Source organism: Rhea pennata, chromosome 5, assembly GCF_028389875.1.
Source record: "Rhea pennata isolate bPtePen1 chromosome 5, bPtePen1.pri, whole genome shotgun sequence".
Taxonomy (NCBI): Eukaryota; Metazoa; Chordata; class Aves; order Rheiformes; family Rheidae; genus Rhea; species Rhea pennata.
The window spans coordinates 30,954,215-30,972,447 of record NC_084667.1 but is presented as its reverse complement, the minus strand read 5'-3'; the positions used below and the strand labels follow the sequence as shown (position 1 = coordinate 30,972,447).

General features: G+C 35.9%; 1 protein-coding gene across 1 annotated transcript in view; it reads right to left on the bottom strand.

The window, feature by feature from the left end:
• The window catches only part of KIAA1549L (KIAA1549 like), a 124,640-nt gene that overhangs the window by 42,382 nt on the left and 64,025 nt on the right, over window positions 1-18,233 (bottom strand). Inside the window, exons 7-12 of the mRNA XM_062576310.1 lie at window positions 17,463-17,596; window positions 15,183-15,345; window positions 11,645-11,704; window positions 9,894-10,045; window positions 8,245-8,416; window positions 5,809-5,972 (exon numbers count right to left, since the gene is read on the bottom strand). Of these exons, the coding sequence (XP_062432294.1) occupies window positions 5,809-5,972; window positions 8,245-8,416; window positions 9,894-10,045; window positions 11,645-11,704; window positions 15,183-15,345; window positions 17,463-17,596 (845 nt within the window). The remainder of the gene's footprint in view (window positions 1-5,808; window positions 5,973-8,244; window positions 8,417-9,893; window positions 10,046-11,644; window positions 11,705-15,182; window positions 15,346-17,462; window positions 17,597-18,233) is intronic.

Below are 18,233 nucleotides of genomic sequence, written 5' to 3'. Positions count from 1 at the left end.
AATACTCAGCAACAAAGTAACACTCTGATGAGATCTCCATTCTACGTATTTTAAACATGATTAATTACTATAAAATTGATCTTGGCTAACCTTTCTTCTTTGCCTTAAAATACACAGAAATTCCTTTCACAGACAATGGAATATTGAACATAAAGAATAATTAATGAGGGAGAAAGATAAGATCATACAGGAAACGGAAATCTTTCTCCATGAAAAAAAATCTTTTCTTTCCAAAGAGAACAGGATTAATTTATTTCAAATCAAGACAAAGTAAAAAAGGCAAGAACGGAAGTTTCATGGGAAGAATTCCCCAGAAATGGGTCACTTTAGAGGAGTGAAATTACATTACTCCTGCTTAGTCAGTTCCCCTCTGGGAAGGTTCCTATGGATTTCCCAAGTTTCTCTTGGGAAGTGGCATTAGGAGGAGCCCTGCAGCGGGCCGGTGGAGGCTATGCCCCCAGCGCCTCCTACCCCAAAGCCCTGCTGCTGTTCCCCAGCTGCCTCTGCAGGGAAAAAGCAGAACTAACAAATGCTTTCTAGGCACTGCAGCCACCAAATGGTGGACTCTCCTTACAGAGAAATTAAATCATTTAAACAAAATCTAACTGTCCAAACTGCATTTTCTGTCAAAAAAAAAAAAAAAAAAAAAAAAAAAGAAAAAAAGAAAGAAAAGAAAGAAAAAGAAAAAAGAAAGAAAGAAAAATTAAAGGAAATTCCTGACCACATTGAGAAAAAAACATGTAACATAAAAATCTAGAGGAGTTCTTGCTTTGCTAAATCCATTTAATTTATAAAAATATCAAGGGTGCCCTTCCTGGCATTAGCATTCTTCCTGAAAGAATTCTAAAAAGCATCACAGAACACAGCAAAACATGAGCAATGGTGATTTTAACTCTCAACTTCGTGCCAGAAAAACATTTCAGGAAACACACGTTACTGAATATTTTAGTTCTGGAAAAAATTTAGCCAGATAAAAATTTTGCTGACGCCATAGAAAAAAGAGGCTCTGAAAAAAGGCTCTGAAAAAAACCCCTCTCATTCTGTCCCTTATTAAATAAATCTGGGCTATAGCTATAAATACAGTTATATTTCATATGCAATTTCAGTCTGAAAAATCTGGGTCTTTTATTTTTAAAAAAATGCGTTCTACATCACATTCCCAGTCTCCTGTTTAAACCAAGGCTGATGATTTCTAACAAGCTGAAGTACCTCAGTAGTCATCTGATAAGCTGCTCCAATACATTAAGGAGATGCTAACGGGACTAATGCTGATCTGGAACAGCAGACGTCTCCACACATTACAAGGATGGGACTTTTCACGTATTAGAGAAACGCCAGTTCACCACCACGAGCCTACGGCAAACCCCGCTGCTGTCTGCCCCCGACAGCAGCCTTCTGCTCGCTCTCCACTCTGAAGGCAGCCCCCAACTCAGCTACGAGGGGAGGAAATGAAGAAAGGGGAACAGAAGGTCTGTGAAGGGCCGCTCGGAAGAGCTCCTGCATGCCATCCTTGATGCTAACCTTTCTAACCAACATAACGTTTTTAAATATTATCATCTATATTAATTGTTAGTCAAGGCCATCCTAGTTATTCTAGGCAACAAAACAGAAAAGTAGATTAAAGGCAGGTATTCCTCTACCCTTTCAAAATGGTAGAATAAGTTACAACGTATACTTCCTATCTTATTTAAAAGAATAAAACAAAACAGAAGCAAAATTCCACAAGCACGAGAACATGAGAATTTTTAGAGCTCTACTGAATTGCAGCTCTGACCTGCCAAAAAAAAAAAAAAAAAAAAAAAAAAACACATGAAATGAAGCTTTTTTTTAATGTAAGTTCTACTTACCACCACCATGTCTAGGAATAAACTGCATTAAAGGAAGAGCTGAAAAAGCCATCCTCATCAGCAGGCACACTGTCTTAAATAAGATTTGATCTTGGAACTCTGCTCAGTAAAAGGCCACAGGACCATCTGGTGGCTTTACCACCCTAAAGGAAACTGGCAAGGCTAAATCACGATCAGGCACTGCTATAACACACCCCACTGCAAAGATAGGTGTCCAGTAGGACCACAGTATTGAAAAAGGACAGAATTAGTGAGATTTAATATTGCTTTTGAAGTTATAAATGGATGATCAGACCTTTAAATTACATCGCCAGAAAAAAGGCAGAATGAATATAGGGAGTTATTTCTGGCACTTTTTCCTTGTAATGATGATGAAAAAGACACCAATATTAAAAAAAAAAAAAAAAAAAAAAAAAACAAAAAAAAAAAAAACAGCCTGTTTCTCTCTATATATGCCCATATACACATAGTTTCTCTGGCCTTTTTTTCTTGTGTCCTTTATCAAATTGATAGTGGTTGTTTTCTCATGGTATGCAGTATTTGCTTTTGCTTGAGGGACTTAGACTGCAGATCTTATCTCTATTTACCTGTAAGCTTATTCCCTTATGTTCTAAAAGAAAGGAAAGGTGACAAAAAAGATTACAGCTTTTAAAAAAGCATGCTGTGAATCACAAAGAGAGAGAAAAACTAACATCTACCCAAAACCTCAAAGTAAAACAGTATCTCAAAGTAAAAGCACTGCTGAAAGAACATTAAAATAAATTCCCATCAGAATTCCACCTCGTTGAATTTACACGTATTTAATTTTAGAATTTGTGAGTCAATTGAAAAAAACAGTAACAGTGCCTGTTCCCTTCAGCGTAGCATAGATATTACTGACTGCTAAATCAACTCAGTTCAGAATGTAACAGTTCCTAAGGATACTATAAACTACACTGTTCACAAGAGGTCATTTTTAAACTTTATTTATTTAGCCTTCAGTCTCTTACAACTAAAAGTCATTCCTATATTACCAAGCACAGGCAGCAATTCTGCTGTTATATTATATTGCCCGTCTGCAGAACGAGATTTAATGCTAAACAGTCCTTTACCCCTCTGTGCTGGGCTCATGCATCTAATCCCACCGAGAGAGGAGGGTCCCTGCGGCGATGTGGCAGGCAGCTCCCCCCTGCAAGGCGCTGCAGCGGCCCTCTGCTCGCAGCACCAACAGGACTGCAGCAAGAAACAGGCAGCTCCGCTCTGCTGGTTCCCTTGACACAAGACTTTTGAAGTCACAGCACATAAAACAGCACCACTAGAAACAGAAACAGCTGAAATCCACGTGTGCATGGGTCCCATAATGTTTTCTTTTCCTGTCTATTCAGTATATTGGATATTCAAAATATGGCAGAAAACTACTTCAATCACTCAACAGCAAATTCTGTTTCTAAAACTAAAAATCACTCTGCTGTAATTCCATTTACAGAACAAATTCAGCATTAATCAAGTAGTCTCAGGCACTTTTATAAGCAATGAAATATAATATATTAGTTTTAAATATGATGTAGCTACATCCTTATCAGTTATTTGTATTGCCAAACTGCATGAAATGCAGCAATTAGTTTTTATTGTTATTGCTCTTCCTGATACTAACGTTAGAATTAAAAACAAAATTATTCTCTTCAAAATGACCTTATTTTATTATCTTTCCAAAATACATTTCTTCACATTATTTTAAGTAAGATGCTAAAATGAGGAATGACAAAATCAGTCCATTCCCATCCTGCTCCAGAATTTATCTTCCACAGTACACAAATCAGTATACACCTTGAACAAGATCTGGTTGAACCTTTTTGATGGAGCTAGCTCTGTGAAAGTAAACTGTAATCAATTTTCCTTCTATTTTGAAATGCATCACATTCTATGTAGTGAATCAAATTGTGTTTTATGAATTCAAAAAATATGCCAAAATTGATCTGAAGGTAGAGCTATACTAGCATTTTAGTTTGGATCAGGAGTGCACTTTTGAAATGAATCTCCAAATTACCTCCACTGACCATGCTTTGGTTCACATAATACAGTGATCTCTGAGCTCATGGCTTTCCTTTCAGATTAAATTGAAATAGAAATGTGCTCCAGAAGAGCACCAACAGCATTCCAGTCACTATCAGGCACTCAGTCCCTGAAAACAGACTAGAGCAAGTCTTCAGTAAAATATCCTGAAATGAGTACAGAGTGGGTGCTAGGAGCTCAGCACCAATTGTGTTGTTCTACAGATCCAACTTCTATTTGACTACATTGCTTGCTAACATAAACATAGTCTGACTGAACAGGTTGCAGCCTGACCACATAAATTATAGACTGATTAAATCTAGTTTCTCAGGGAAAGTCAAAATTTGACTTTCTCTTTTTTTTGGAATGAAGACAACTGTGGAACACTGAAAGACATTAAAGTTCTTTCTCTGTTGTAGCGTCAACCAGCAGCCTTATTTTAAATCGCATCTTTTTTCTCAGGTAAAAAGCACCTGGTAATGACTGCCAGCTCAAAACAATGTACAAATTTAGTCCCACTTTGTCCTTTAGCTGGAACTAAGATGGTATATAAGAAGAATTAAGTGGTCTATGGTATTTGTAGTGGTTCCAAGCAAAGGATGATATGCATTTTAGAGGCTTCAGAGAGACTGTATATGATATCACTGCAGTGGTATTCATTTTTGTTGGTGTTTGTGATATTGCTTGTTTCACTTTTTCCAATCTAGTCTTAATACCAAGTTGATAACACAGGAAAAATGGATCAGCATATTGGAACTGAAATAGAATTGTCTTTTTTGTATTATTTTTGACCAGCTGATACAAATGTATGTTTTCAACTGCAACCAGCTACACCCACCCATCTGCTACTAACCTAAGATGAGGAGGAAAGAGCTGTCATATGAATTATGCCTTCCCTCAGCTCTCCCTCCCATCTACATTTTTTGGCGCAAGCAGCAGAGCTGAAATCACAAGAATCCTGCTGTCTACAGCAATAAGAAGCCAAAGAAAAATTTTATCATTTTATCCCATGCCAACAGAAAAGAGCAAAGACAACCAGAAGGAAGAAGAAACAGTATGATTTACATTTATATGCTTTGTAGGCTAAAAACTTCTAACTTCGGCTTGCCCAATCTAAGAGCTATTTAACAGCAATGTAGCCTGTTCCTTGAGAAGGTAAACTTTTTCTCATTATAGGGACAAATAAGTGTTCTGGAATATTTTTCTGTTAGAAAGAGAGAAACAAACTGGAGAGGTGCTTGATTTGCAAAAAATTCTTGTAATTGATATGGATTAGTAAGCATAAGGAAAATATGATTGTTTAAATACAACAATATTCACTAGTGAGTTAGAAAGTTCAAAGCTTCTAAAAGGGAAATAGCAGTGGGAAAAATTTTCTGAAAAATTCAAAGCATGTCTTTTCTGAATTACCAACTGGACAGGATGCTTCTCATTAGGACTAGGTCTGGACTGCTGCTGAATCACAGAACTTCACCTATAGTCACATGGAACATGAAGGAGAAGCTCAAGCTGTGGAACTGAGAATGAGGTCCTAAGGGAGAAATGTTATTAAAAAAAAGAGATAGGTGTGATACTCCGTTTCCTCATTTGCATCTCAACTTTATGAAGGAAGCAAATGCCCCAAATAAATCCAACTCAAACACTCTGAATAAAGCATACTTAGTCTTAATGGCTAAGTGCCTTACACCACTGCATAACAGCTATTCCATGTAGTAACAAGCTGTGAAGGAATTTGATGAGTCCTAAGGAAAACAGAAGGGTAACTACTGTGATAGGATACAGAAGTACAGAGTACAGAAGTACAAAAATCCAACTTGTGAGTAATGATCATCTGAATTCTAAATGTTCTTCAAATATATTAGCAAAGAATCTGTAGAATTAAAACTTCAGAAAACAAATAAATGCCTTGATCTGCAGATTAGTCACTCACTTTAGCTCTCTGAGGCAGGTTCATCATGGTATCTGGTTTGAAGTCACTCTTGTTTTTTCTGCACAGAACTGCCGTAATGATAATGATGATAACTGTAACCACAGCAATGGGAGCAAGCACTGCAGCAATGATCCACAGGTTGTTCGGTGGGTTTTTCACAACAGCTACAGAAAATTAGAGAATAACATTAGTATTCCTTTCTTTTACTGTGTAAGCAAGATGTATTCCAATTGCTTCCAACACAGTCTTCAACTGCCTCCACTAACAATTAGTATAAAAGGACTGTTTTTAATTTAGCAGTATCTTTGGTCTTCTTAAGTAAAAAAATAAAAAAAATCAGCAACATTAACACTGCTCAATTCACAAATCTTTGAGGTCTCTTCTCTCAATTAGTTACAGCCAGCTGCAAAAGTAGCCATCATCTCCCAAGTTTAGACATTAGATAATATGTTAGATACTACTTAAATGGCTCTTTTACAGAAAAAGCAAAATAAGGTGTAAGTAACACATCCTTACTTATTTTTCAAAAGTAAAAAGAGCCCATAATAAGGTAGTACATGAGTTAGAAGTATAAATACAGAATCCATATCTAGTGTCATAGAATTACTAACTCATCTAGGGTAAATTGGCCCAACTCCTTAACAGACAATGAAACTAAGCACACTAGTAGTTATTATTAACATCAGTGGGGGGACAAGAAAATGCTCCTCTTGTCTTCTAGAAATACTCTGTCATAGTTAAGCTCAAAATCAAGTCTATCATTTCCAGAGGAGGGGAAATGACAAAACTGGAAAGAGCTATTTGCAGATATATTAATAATGGCACCAGGAAAAAGGTACATTTCAGAAATGCAATGGTGCTAAAATGTTTTAGGTTCTATTTTATCAGAATAAAATCTCTTACTATGCATTCTCAATTGGCATACACTTAAGAGAACTTCCTGTAACAGAAATACTGTTCTCTCACTTCATTTCTTTCATGAAAAGCAACAGATAATCACATTATGATTCTGAATTCTCTTTTAAAGAAACACTTTGTTAAGTTCACCATGCTTTCTCTGTTTAAAATATTTTCCTATGCTACTGGTTGCTGGCATGGACAGGCAATTGTGAAAAAACAATGTAAAACAGTCCTTCCATTTCCCAGGGGACTACTGCTTCCAAATGTCATTGAGCTTATTAGCTGTCAAAGGCACTTAGCGTCTTTTAGGGTCAGACTTCAAATACGTATCATCTTGTTCAACAGCAGTTATGAAAGCTAGCTGAAAGTCTGTTTAAAGCTCGAGCCTTGAGCCTTTTTTTTTTTTTTTTTTTTTTTTTTTTTTTTTTTTTGTATATCCACAACTATTTGCAAAGCCAGTGCAATTCATTGGTCTATGTAGGAATGGCACCATTAAATACATATTTTGCACACAGTGCAACAGCAACTGTATGCTTTGTAAATCTCCGAAAAGCCAAGCTAAAGTCAAGGTTTAAGTTCCTGTTCAAGGTTCATGTTTCAATCAACTTGTATAATTTTAAATTATTGACTCTGAACTCGTAGTTTGGGAATGAAAGGGCTATCCTTTCTTGGGGGAAGGAAAGAGAAACTGAATTTTATTGGACAATATTAATTTTAATTAGACTGTTGTAGTGTTGAAACCAGTTGTTGAAAATTTATTATTATTTCTAGAAAATGTAAAGGAAAGGATGACTTTATGGCTAATAATGACAAATGCTTAGGAATTCTAGCTTAAAATTTTAACTCAGGCACCAGTTTCCAGTGTGACCTTGAATAAGTCAAAATCATGGTTCATTTAGAGCAATAGGACTTCAGTTGATTTTGAAGTAAGTCTTTCATTTTGCTCAGTCTCTCATCTATGAAACAGGAACATCAATATTTTTATTATTCATCTGTCTGTCTAACCCAAATATAAGCTCCTGAGGATAGGTGTCTTTTCTTACTGTTTGGTGCAGAACTTTTTGTGCTGCTGTAACAGAAATTATAATGAACAAAACTGAAGTGTGCATAAAATATATTCCTTGCAAAATACAAAGAAAAAAATACAAATACTGTGTCCAAAATGAAAATAATTGATATTTTCCCATAAGAAACTATAGAGGTAACTATGTCTCCTGCTTTTCAAATATTACAGTCTGAGAATCACATAGAATCAGCAAGGTTGGAGGGGACCTCTGGAGATCATCTAGTCCAACATCCCAAAGATTTCCTGGTGCTGCTTCCACTGGGGCTTGAACCCAGGACCTTCTGCCTGTAAAGCAGATGTGAGAACCACTACACAATGGAACCACCTCCATAAAGCTTGGCTACCTAATGTCGTAATTTCTCTTTCTGTATGTTTTCTTCTTGTGTGATCAACAGAGACTCCCACACCTATATTTTTTTTTCAGAGAGAAAAAAAAGACTGAAACAGAAAAATGTTGAAAGGATTCTTACGATCAGCTTGAACTTGAATAACATAACCTAGTGTCAAGGCCATGCGCTGTGAGTCAACAGTACTCAAAATTTTGGCAGCTGCAGTACCCAGCAAAGGTTTCCCATTGTATAAAGCATAGTATGTCAGTTCAGCCGGCTCTTTGGGTCCTGGAATACGCTGGATTTTTACCATCTTTCAGAAAAAAGAATGAGAGAAAGAGAAATAAGCTCTCTTTGTATTATACCACTGCAGTAGATCAAAGCCTGCAAGAAGCTACTTGAAGGCAGTACACACACAGAACTCCTTGAAGTCCATCAGATCCTATATAGCATAAGCTCCATGCAGATACTCTCATAGGATCAGGGCTTCTCCTCTTTACAGCCTATGCAGATTAGCAAGCACTGACTGCCTTCATAAAAATCTTTAAACATAATCCCAATGTAAAACCCTATATTAGGAAAAGCATGCAGTGCACAAAGGAGGAAAGGATCAAATGTTTGGACATTGCAGTCTTCTGTAAAGGGAGGATCTTTAAAAATCTGTCCTTATGTGGAGAAATACAGTTTACTGGCATATTGCAGTTGAAAAATCCCCCTCACATTTTATTTCTATACTCATTACTTGCAAGCTAGGCTATTAATAAAAAGAATGATGCTCTTTCGATTTTATTCTGTAGAACATCAGTGGAATTTTTGAAGTGCACCTCTATCTTTTTTTGACGATAGAGTTAAGTATCAAACACTTCTAATGATGAGAGGGGAAAAAGGAATTTTGTCATTTTCCTCCATTATGTCATGGAATAAAATATGTCCTGTTTTCATGGAAAATCTTACAAAAGTTCATATTTTCAGCAAATAAAAATGTGTACCTTCATTTTAAAATTCTTTCAGCTTGAGAATGCACAGAATTGGGGGCATTTTAGAAGAATAATAATTTGTTTTTATATCTCAAAATAAGTAAGTCTTGAAAAACAACATGAAACTGAAGGAAAACAGCAGTAACCTGACAAGCAGTTTCTGGAAACAGATCCAGTTTGAACTGCCACAACTAGAAACAGCTGACTAAATTAGAGAGAAAAAAAAGTAAGATTCTTTCAAAAGACTTTGAGATATTGCTAAATAGGAGAAAGAGAAAGGCATTTAATGAACCACTCAGGGCTCAAAATCCTATTTCAGAGTGTGATCTGTGGCCATGAGACCTGAAGACTAACACTGTATAAAGACTCTGTCATATTAGATTCAATAAAAAGTAAAAAAAAAAAAAAAAAAAAGTAAAAAAGTTCTGGAGTTCTAGCTTCTAGTGAGTTACCTCTACAGCAGAAGAAGAGTTCTAAGAACAAAAACCAGAACATACAGTTATGTTGAATATGAGACTATTTACACTTAAGTACCTTGATTGTATCAATCTTCATACTAAACCAAGAGAAAATATTTATTAACACTGATTAACTAATGAGAACAAAAGATGAAGCACATAGAAACATGGCTGATTCTAGAAAAAGAAATTCATTAGCAATGACATGCGTATTGCGCTCACTGCTTTGGTATTTATGAAAAAGGACAGGAAATCTCAATCCAGATAAACATTTTCATACAAATTCAGGCAGTACATATGCAAACAAAGCCTTTTTCAAAACTTATCTAGATGCAATCTATGTCCTATTGACCACCTGCACAGTGTAGCTGCCCACAGTAGTGGCACGTTTAAATCTTCTTCCTTGTTGATGGGACATCATAAAGAGTGGGGCCAAACGCTGCTCCATTAATCTTGCGAAGCTCTGATTGTTCAGTCCCAGTAATGTAATATCTACCCCTTGTATAACTGTGGGAATTGAGAAAATAACATATCAGCACATCTTACACAGACAGACTAAGTAACACATGGTTTTCAGGGCTATTGTGACACTGATGTACTAAGTAGCTTAGTACATATATTATAACTGGATACTGTTTCATCCCCCCAGTAATTCCTATGGGGGTATAATGTGCTTGTGTTTAGCTTGCTGCACTGTTCTCAGATGATCTGTGAATGATGTTTCTACACTCAAAGAATAAAATACTCCAATATTCTTGGTCCTCTATTTACCAAAATGGCTTTGAGAAGGACCTAATCTATGATCTTCAATGTAAAATAAAAGTAAGCCCTCAAGTGAAAACCAGTTTGAGAGCTGTCTGTTTTTATGCTTATCAAAAGAATAGTTAGGTGACTCTGTTAAATAGAAGTTTTTCATCCAGCAGTTTGGAAATCTGAAGGTAGAATTTTGTAGAGGTCTGTCTGAAATAAAATATTCTATGTTTGAGAGCACTGAACACTGATAAAAAACATTTGTGAATAGACATTTCCCAAGTGTGAATGAATAGAAAATCAAAGACATGGAATTTAAATAAAGTAAAAATAAGTGAGATGGCATGCTAATTTAATTCATACAAATGTGTGATTTTTTTGATATTACTTAAAAATTCTTTTGGGAGTATATTGATTTCTTTTGAAAAAAATGTCCATGGTAACATCAACAATACTCCATTACAGTGAGTGTACATAGGCAAGAAATGTAGTATCAGGTTGGTGGGATGCAAATGGGAAGAAACCTTACCATTTCCTTCAGAGGATGATAATCTCCACATACATGTATTTTTAATCTCAAAAATATAAATAGATATAACAGGTATCAAATCACATTAGATACTGGAAATACACTAAAAATTTTGATGTATTTCATGTCAGGCTCCTTTTCTTTTGCATTCCTGGGCATAAACAATTCCAGATGTAGACACGTTGATTAGAGAGACCTTGATCTCTATGGATACAAAGATTGGGAAAGGGGTCTTGAATTTGCCTGCTTACCACTTCTAAAGTCAAAATGATTGTGAATAGGAATGTGATACCAGCAAAATGATCTTGCCAAAAAAGTATTCTGAAATCTATTAGCATTCTCTCTGTCTTCTTTTCCATGAAGTTATGTGTTTAGTACTTCAGGTGAAAGATGCAGAAATTCCCGGACCCAGCCAGTGAATCGTAACAAACTTTACTGCGTTCAACAGATCACTTGTCTTCCTGTGTTATATCTACAATCCTCTTTGGATTTCAGATTTAAATCCAAGTCCTAGAAAAAGTTGGAAGGAGCTCATTTTTGTTTTAAAACTCTGAAAAGATAATGTTGCTCTCATAAGTGCTTAAGCCCAAAGTGGCATGAATTCTGAGGTAAGTGCTAGACTCAGGAAACACTTCTGTCCAGGACAATAAATCACAGTTATGTCCAAGAGTAACCTTAAATACTTAGTCCAGTTGGAACCCAGCAGAAGTGTTCAGTAGGCAGGCATTTATTTGTGTGTAAAATTACTGTACAAACATGTTTATAGAATTGATCACTAACAATTATTCTCTCAAGTGCATAGAAGAGGGATAGAGATTAAAAGATACCTGTAATCACCCAGTAGTCTCTAGTTGACTCTGAGACATCAAGGTTTGGATACTCCAGAGCTTTAAAATAAAAGTTGAAGTTATTTCATAATATTCCAGCACCCTATACATTACGTGTGCCCAAATTATTGGGTCGAACAAACACTGATAAATAAAATTGAACTATGGCTTTTCTGTGAACACTGTACAGGGGATAGCACATTATTTCTCAACCTAGAAGGAAATACAGAGGCATAATATGATGTCAGGATCACAATTTCTCTTTTGTCTGAGAGAGCAGAAATCAAGTGTAAACAGTAGGAGCGCTGTACAAAGTAGAACATGTATCCTCTGTTGCAAAAATATAGGCTAGAACATTGGGGCAAAGCCAAAGATTGCCCATGGCTAAAGGTCATATGTAATATATCTGTATATATGTTTTATATGTCTGCTGTTTTCTCCCTTTGAGTAAACATTTATGGAAAACGTGACAACATTCTATGATGATTCTATGACTTAATCTTTACTTAAGCCAGGCCACAATTTGATCCCAAGGTAATAAACAAGGATCAGATTCCACCACTCACAGAGGGCATTTCCACATTTTAATTTATCCGCAGAAGGTTCATCACCCTGATCTACCAGAAAGTGTCATGTTATGTTTCTAACCAAGGACATTTCACATCCATCTCAGAGTGCTGGGCAACAGAGGGAATAGGAACACCTTCTACTGGCTTCTGAAAAAACTAACATAGAAATGCACATATAATAATCTATAGAATATAAGTAAAATGAGAATCCATACAGTTGTGTGTGTGTTTACATATGCACACATATGTATACATACATACACACACAGACACACACATATGCATACAAAAATACATTAATATATACATATATGTACGTTTTTGGAATTAGATTTATTATATGAATTATAAGTGAGATTAACAAAACTGTGAAAACTGTCTTAAAGTGTAGCACATATATATTGAAAGCATGACATTCTACTGCATCATTTAAGGTATCACTACCATATGTACTAACATCTGTGAGAAACTTATGTTTGCTAATTTTGATGGGTTTTGTTAACTTTTTCATCTCAAAAGTGCATTAGGCTGTAAAATTCAGTATGGTGTTAGTTCATTATATAGATCAGCACTTTTTTCAACAGAATTACACAATATGGAGAACATTAATGCTTGGAACTTAATTCAGAAAATATCCATGCTTTTCATGTTGATGCACTTATATTTAGCCATCTTATGTTTTTAAAATTCCAAAGTGACCTGAAACAGTAAACAATGTAAAACATCAGATTATGCAGAGTAAATGCTTTTGAGAAGGAATTTCATTGTACATTTTTAGCTGTGCATTTCTATGATGGACTGTAAAGATTTTGAAAGAGCTGTAAGAGTCTACTGGGAAATAATGTATTCTGAAAATGACATCAATATCTGTTTGAAAAACTAAAGCCACTGCACTGCCACATGAATAAGCATCAAACACTTTTCTAAGTAAACATTTTCACAACACAAACTATCGATCTGAAGCCATAAATACTACGCACACATTAAGTCTGCTGTATACCTGCTGTGCTAGGAATATAACCAAGGACTTCAACATGAAATATAAGCCATTACTTGTTAAAGGAGCACTAGCTGAAGACTCTATCGTGTCAGTTAATCATGTGCTGGGAACAGCAAAGAACTGCAACACCACATGAGACTATGTGACAAATAACTTGCACAACTCCTGACTAGCAAGTACGTTCCTATACAGCTTTTGTGAAAAGCACCATAAACCTTTTCTGTCGCAACAGGCCTGCTTCAGAGGCCAAAATATTGAACAGAGCAGAGCTATAATCAAAACACACCAGAGCTTTCTGCTTGGACTCTTAGACAGCATGTGAAGACAAGCCCTACACACAGGGCCGTCCTCTGACATGCTTGTGTGTCAGTCACAAAAAGGAGAGTCGCATAATGAATGGTCTATAACCCTTTCTAGGTCCCTGTAAAAAACATTTGTCAACAACCTTCCTCCACCTCCCTTTGCCTATGCAAAGAGCTGATAAAAATGCAAGCTAACCCAAAGATGTCTATCTTGTCCTTTGATAGAAAATCGGATTCAAAAACAGCCTAATGCAGTGTCATAATTCATCACTTGACAGTTTCAACTACAGTCATTTGGTTGTATATGCTTCTATTTTTATGAGAATTTGCATAATCACCAGAGTTAACTGGGATTCCTGACCCACTCGCACTGGAAAGTGATCACTTACTAATAGACAGAGTATTCATAGTACAACTAACTGATCAAATATGGCACAAGATAATTATTCTGCTGTTGGTCTGTTTGTAAGGCAGACTAGTCAAAAAGGTAACATATTTTCCCTAGTGCTCACTTTTCAACAGTCTCTTACAACCAGAAAATAAACAAGCACTTTAATGATTTTACTTAGAGCTACAAATCCACTTAATTTAGTATTCTGATCATAAAGGCATACTTAGCTTTATATTCTTTACTTAATATTTCAATACTTGTGAAATTAAAAATTAGTTTGTCACTGTTTCAGCCTTATCAGTGAATTTGAAGGCCATTAGAAGCTTAATGAGATGTATTTGAACATAGTATTTTAAATTTAACAAGTATCTCATGAAGATTTACTCACAGCAAAATCAGCTGAAACCTGCCCTTACTTAACTGAAGTCCATTATCAGGCACTAATGTATCCATTACGTCTTTTTGTCTCCTTCCACTTTCAGCGAACATGGATCTCTTCCACTGAATGGATAACTTGTCTCTACAGTGAGCTTAATTTCACATTCTGAATTTAACAAGCAGATTAAACAGAAATCCCCATAATCAAATGTCCTGTTTATTTACTCATTTAGAGAAATTAGCATACAAAGAGAGTCAAAGCGCATATATGCCATACAGGCTGCCCAGATGCACAACTTTCTCTAGCTCACAGTAGCCAGTCTGACTCCTCACAATAATCAAAATGCAAGTGAATTACTAGCACTTGTGCTTAGATAACATTCTAAGCAGAGTATGAAGTTCAGCAAACACTTAATCACTAACTTTTTAAAAGGAGATCTGTAAACAGAGCTCACTCACTATCCAAATGTGCTAGCATCCAAAGCATGCTACCAAGTCCTCCCACTGAAACAAGTACCGGGGTCTAATTCTTTCACCGTTAAAGGCTGTGCTGAAGATGAACTTTATGTGATGCAGTAAGTTTCTCTGAAATGGAGAATTGGGGAGATTCTGGTTTTTGTTTTAAATAAAACAAAAATTTTAATCTGTTTGGAATCTGCCACAGTTTATAATTGAGAGCACACATGTGTTGTTTCTTAATTATCTGCCAACTTCTAGAGACTGAAGTAGACTGAGCAAAAAAAAAGCAGGGCTTTTTTTGTTTGTTTTGTTTTGTTTAACAACAAAGTAAAGTAAAGTCAGCAAAAAAGTACAATCTGTGAGTTTCATGAGGAAGCTTATGGTGCTTGCAAATCAAATGCATGGGGCTGGCTAATCTTAAAAAGAAGTACATACTTACATTCTGCAATGGTGAGAGGAGGGTAGGTTAGATAGAATCCCACTAGTTCAGCTGACAGCTGATTAAGAAGGTTGCTGGAAATGGTGCCATTTAGAGTTGTACTTTGATTGCTGACTACATAAAACAGAGTGACAGCTTGGGAGACATTGGAGGTATTCAAAATCTGAAACAGAAGCAGAATAATGCATAGCTGTGTTTCAGGTTAGTAAAAAAAAAATGCAAACAACAAACCAGGAAATCTTCTTGAACAATCCAGGAATCTATTTCACTAGACACAGCTCTTTCAATGTTCTTGTGTAAAATAGTCTGTGATAGTTTAATTCCTTGCTTAGCACATGAAGAATTATTGGAGAATAGCAGCAGGCCAAAAAGGCACAGTTTGGCTAAAGAAGTTTTTTTTCCCCATTTCTTGAAAGGAACTATAAGATGAGCAACAGGATGATTCTCTGAAAAAAAGCTTAACATTTCTGATACAGACAAATTAGGCCTGTATGTCTCGCTCCCTTTGCTGCCTTCCCAGTGTTGTTATCTAGATTTTTTTCTTTTTCCATAAGAAGAAAAGGCATTTCCTCTTTCTTTCCTAACACCAAATTTCTACCTGCTCTCCTCCCCTCAGGTCTATACTAGTCTCTTTGGAGAGCCAATGAGCACTACATTTAATGACCAATTATATTTACTGAGCGCTGGATCAGATCCTCAAATGCTAGTTTAATGGGGTGAGGCAGGGAGGAGGAAAAATGGGGCAGGAACTGGAAAATATGTTTTCTCAGAAATCTCATTCCCGGGGACATTTTTTTTTCCTGTTATTGGCACTTTAGGTAAGCCTGACAGCATTCAGCATTCACGTATACTATTTAATTACCTCATTTGTATGATTTGGGTCAAAAACATACAATATGACATAATAAAAACTTTAGAACTACAGCAATAGGTCAGACCAAAAGTCTGTCTGCAGATATCCACTTACAAATGGCCAGGAGCAGATGCTTGGAAAAGAGCACAGAAACAGGCAAGAGATGGCTGCTTTCTGCACTGAAAGCTCCTAGCTTACAGCTGAGGAACATTCTGAGCCATAAATCATATGTTTTTGTTTAAAAAGCATTGATGGATTTTTATTCTATATGTTTGGCCAATTGTTCTTTGTAATTTTTATACTTCCTCTCCAATTACATCTAAATATCTTCAAGATGTTGTTATCCATTGCACAAAAAGGTTCTTCTTTTTGTTTAAATCTTATGGAAATAGCAAATGATCATTCTCTATTCACTATACCATTCATGCTTCATTCAGCAGCCCTTTTCAAGGCTGAAGAACCAGAGCCTGTTTTATTTCACTGTGTATGGAAGTAGTTTCATGCCTTTTATCCAACTTGCTGCCCTTCTCTGTACCTCCTCTAGTTCTACCACATCTTTTCTGAATAGGATCCCATCTGTTCCAAAACTTTTCCTCAGCTCACAACGCAACTAAGACCCTCGTACTATTTCCTGTTGCACTGACTTAGTCCTTTGTGTGGTACTGGGATCATTTCAGAATACGTTACCACGAAGGCTCTTTAGCCTGTTACCTCCTAGCTTATCGTTTGCTTTCAGGACCTCCCTCTCACACAACTACTGCCTTCTTTTAGGGATCTTTACAAAATTGTCTAGATGCCTGCAGAATCGTAAGTCCATATACAGAATTTTATCAAAAGTCAAGTATATATCATAAAATATCACCCACAGGAGACTTTTTTTTTGTTCCTGAAGTATGGCACAGAGTATAAGAGTGCTGGCCTACTGCACATACAAAGTTTTGCAAAAATCAACCTGTCAGTACTGAGTTGGAATTTGCAAGTATGGAATTGGACTGCACAAAAAAAGAAATATATTCTACTAGTATAGATCTTCAATATAGTTATGCATATCACTACCTTCATAGATGAATAGTCTTACTAAAAGCAACTGATTTGTTAAAATAGCACTTCAGTAAAAAGATACATTTGAAGGAATATCTTACACTTCATTTTCATTTGAATTTCACTCAAATAATGTAAATATATTTCTCAAAAGGATAAGATTGTGCAGACAGTAAAATTCATATTCAGAAAAAAACCAATTTTCTATAAATTATGCATTTATAAGATTTCCTGCAATACATAAAACTATCCTATTTCAGATGACAGTATAAACTTATTTCCATAGTGGCTATCAAAGACATTATGTTGAAATACAAGCATACACACAGCTAAGAATAACCCAGAGCATTTTACAACAAGCACTGGCAAAGCGAGCAGCATTATACCTGAACTGTTAAGTTGCTGCTGGTATTTAAGACCTTTCTTTCAGCATCCTGAAATGCTTTCTGTAATCGTTGCTCCATGGTCTGAACAAATTTGCATGACTGTATATTGTCGGTTTGACCCACAAACTGCAGCTCTAGAAAAGGAAAAAAGTATTTGTGTTTAGACAAAATATTCTTAGTCACATAGCTTGCAATGTCTGACAGGAAAACGATCAATTTACAAATTAAGCAGGTGAAAATAATGCCACATAAGATGACATTTAAGCACTATTGTAAACTACCCTTAATTAAGATAAAATTCAAAGACTGGATTGTATTATTAGACCTGATAGAAACAAGAGATTGTTTCTATTACGATACATAAGACGATAAGACCAGTTCACAGTTCACTGTACATATACTTACTCAAAGACAGGCAGTAAGTGAAAGCTATTCTAAAACAGTAGTTTTACTCTTAAATTTTGCAAGTCATTGCTTCTTATAAGACATAATCATAATATTGATTCTCACTCTGTTTGTGCTAGAAAAAGTATGCTTAACTTGGTAACTGTAATATGTATGAGTACATAAATACATGACAGCACACATAAGAAATCTCTTTACAATTGAATATGTTGTTTTACAGGGCTGAGCCAATCATTTGGAATTGTAACACTTCCCCTATCCTATTAGAGACCAATTTTAGGGCTGAAGCTCTCCTTTTTACCATATCCAGGGAAAGCTTCCCGCACAGAACACTATTCTGCCTTCTTGTAGCTTACATTCTTCTAC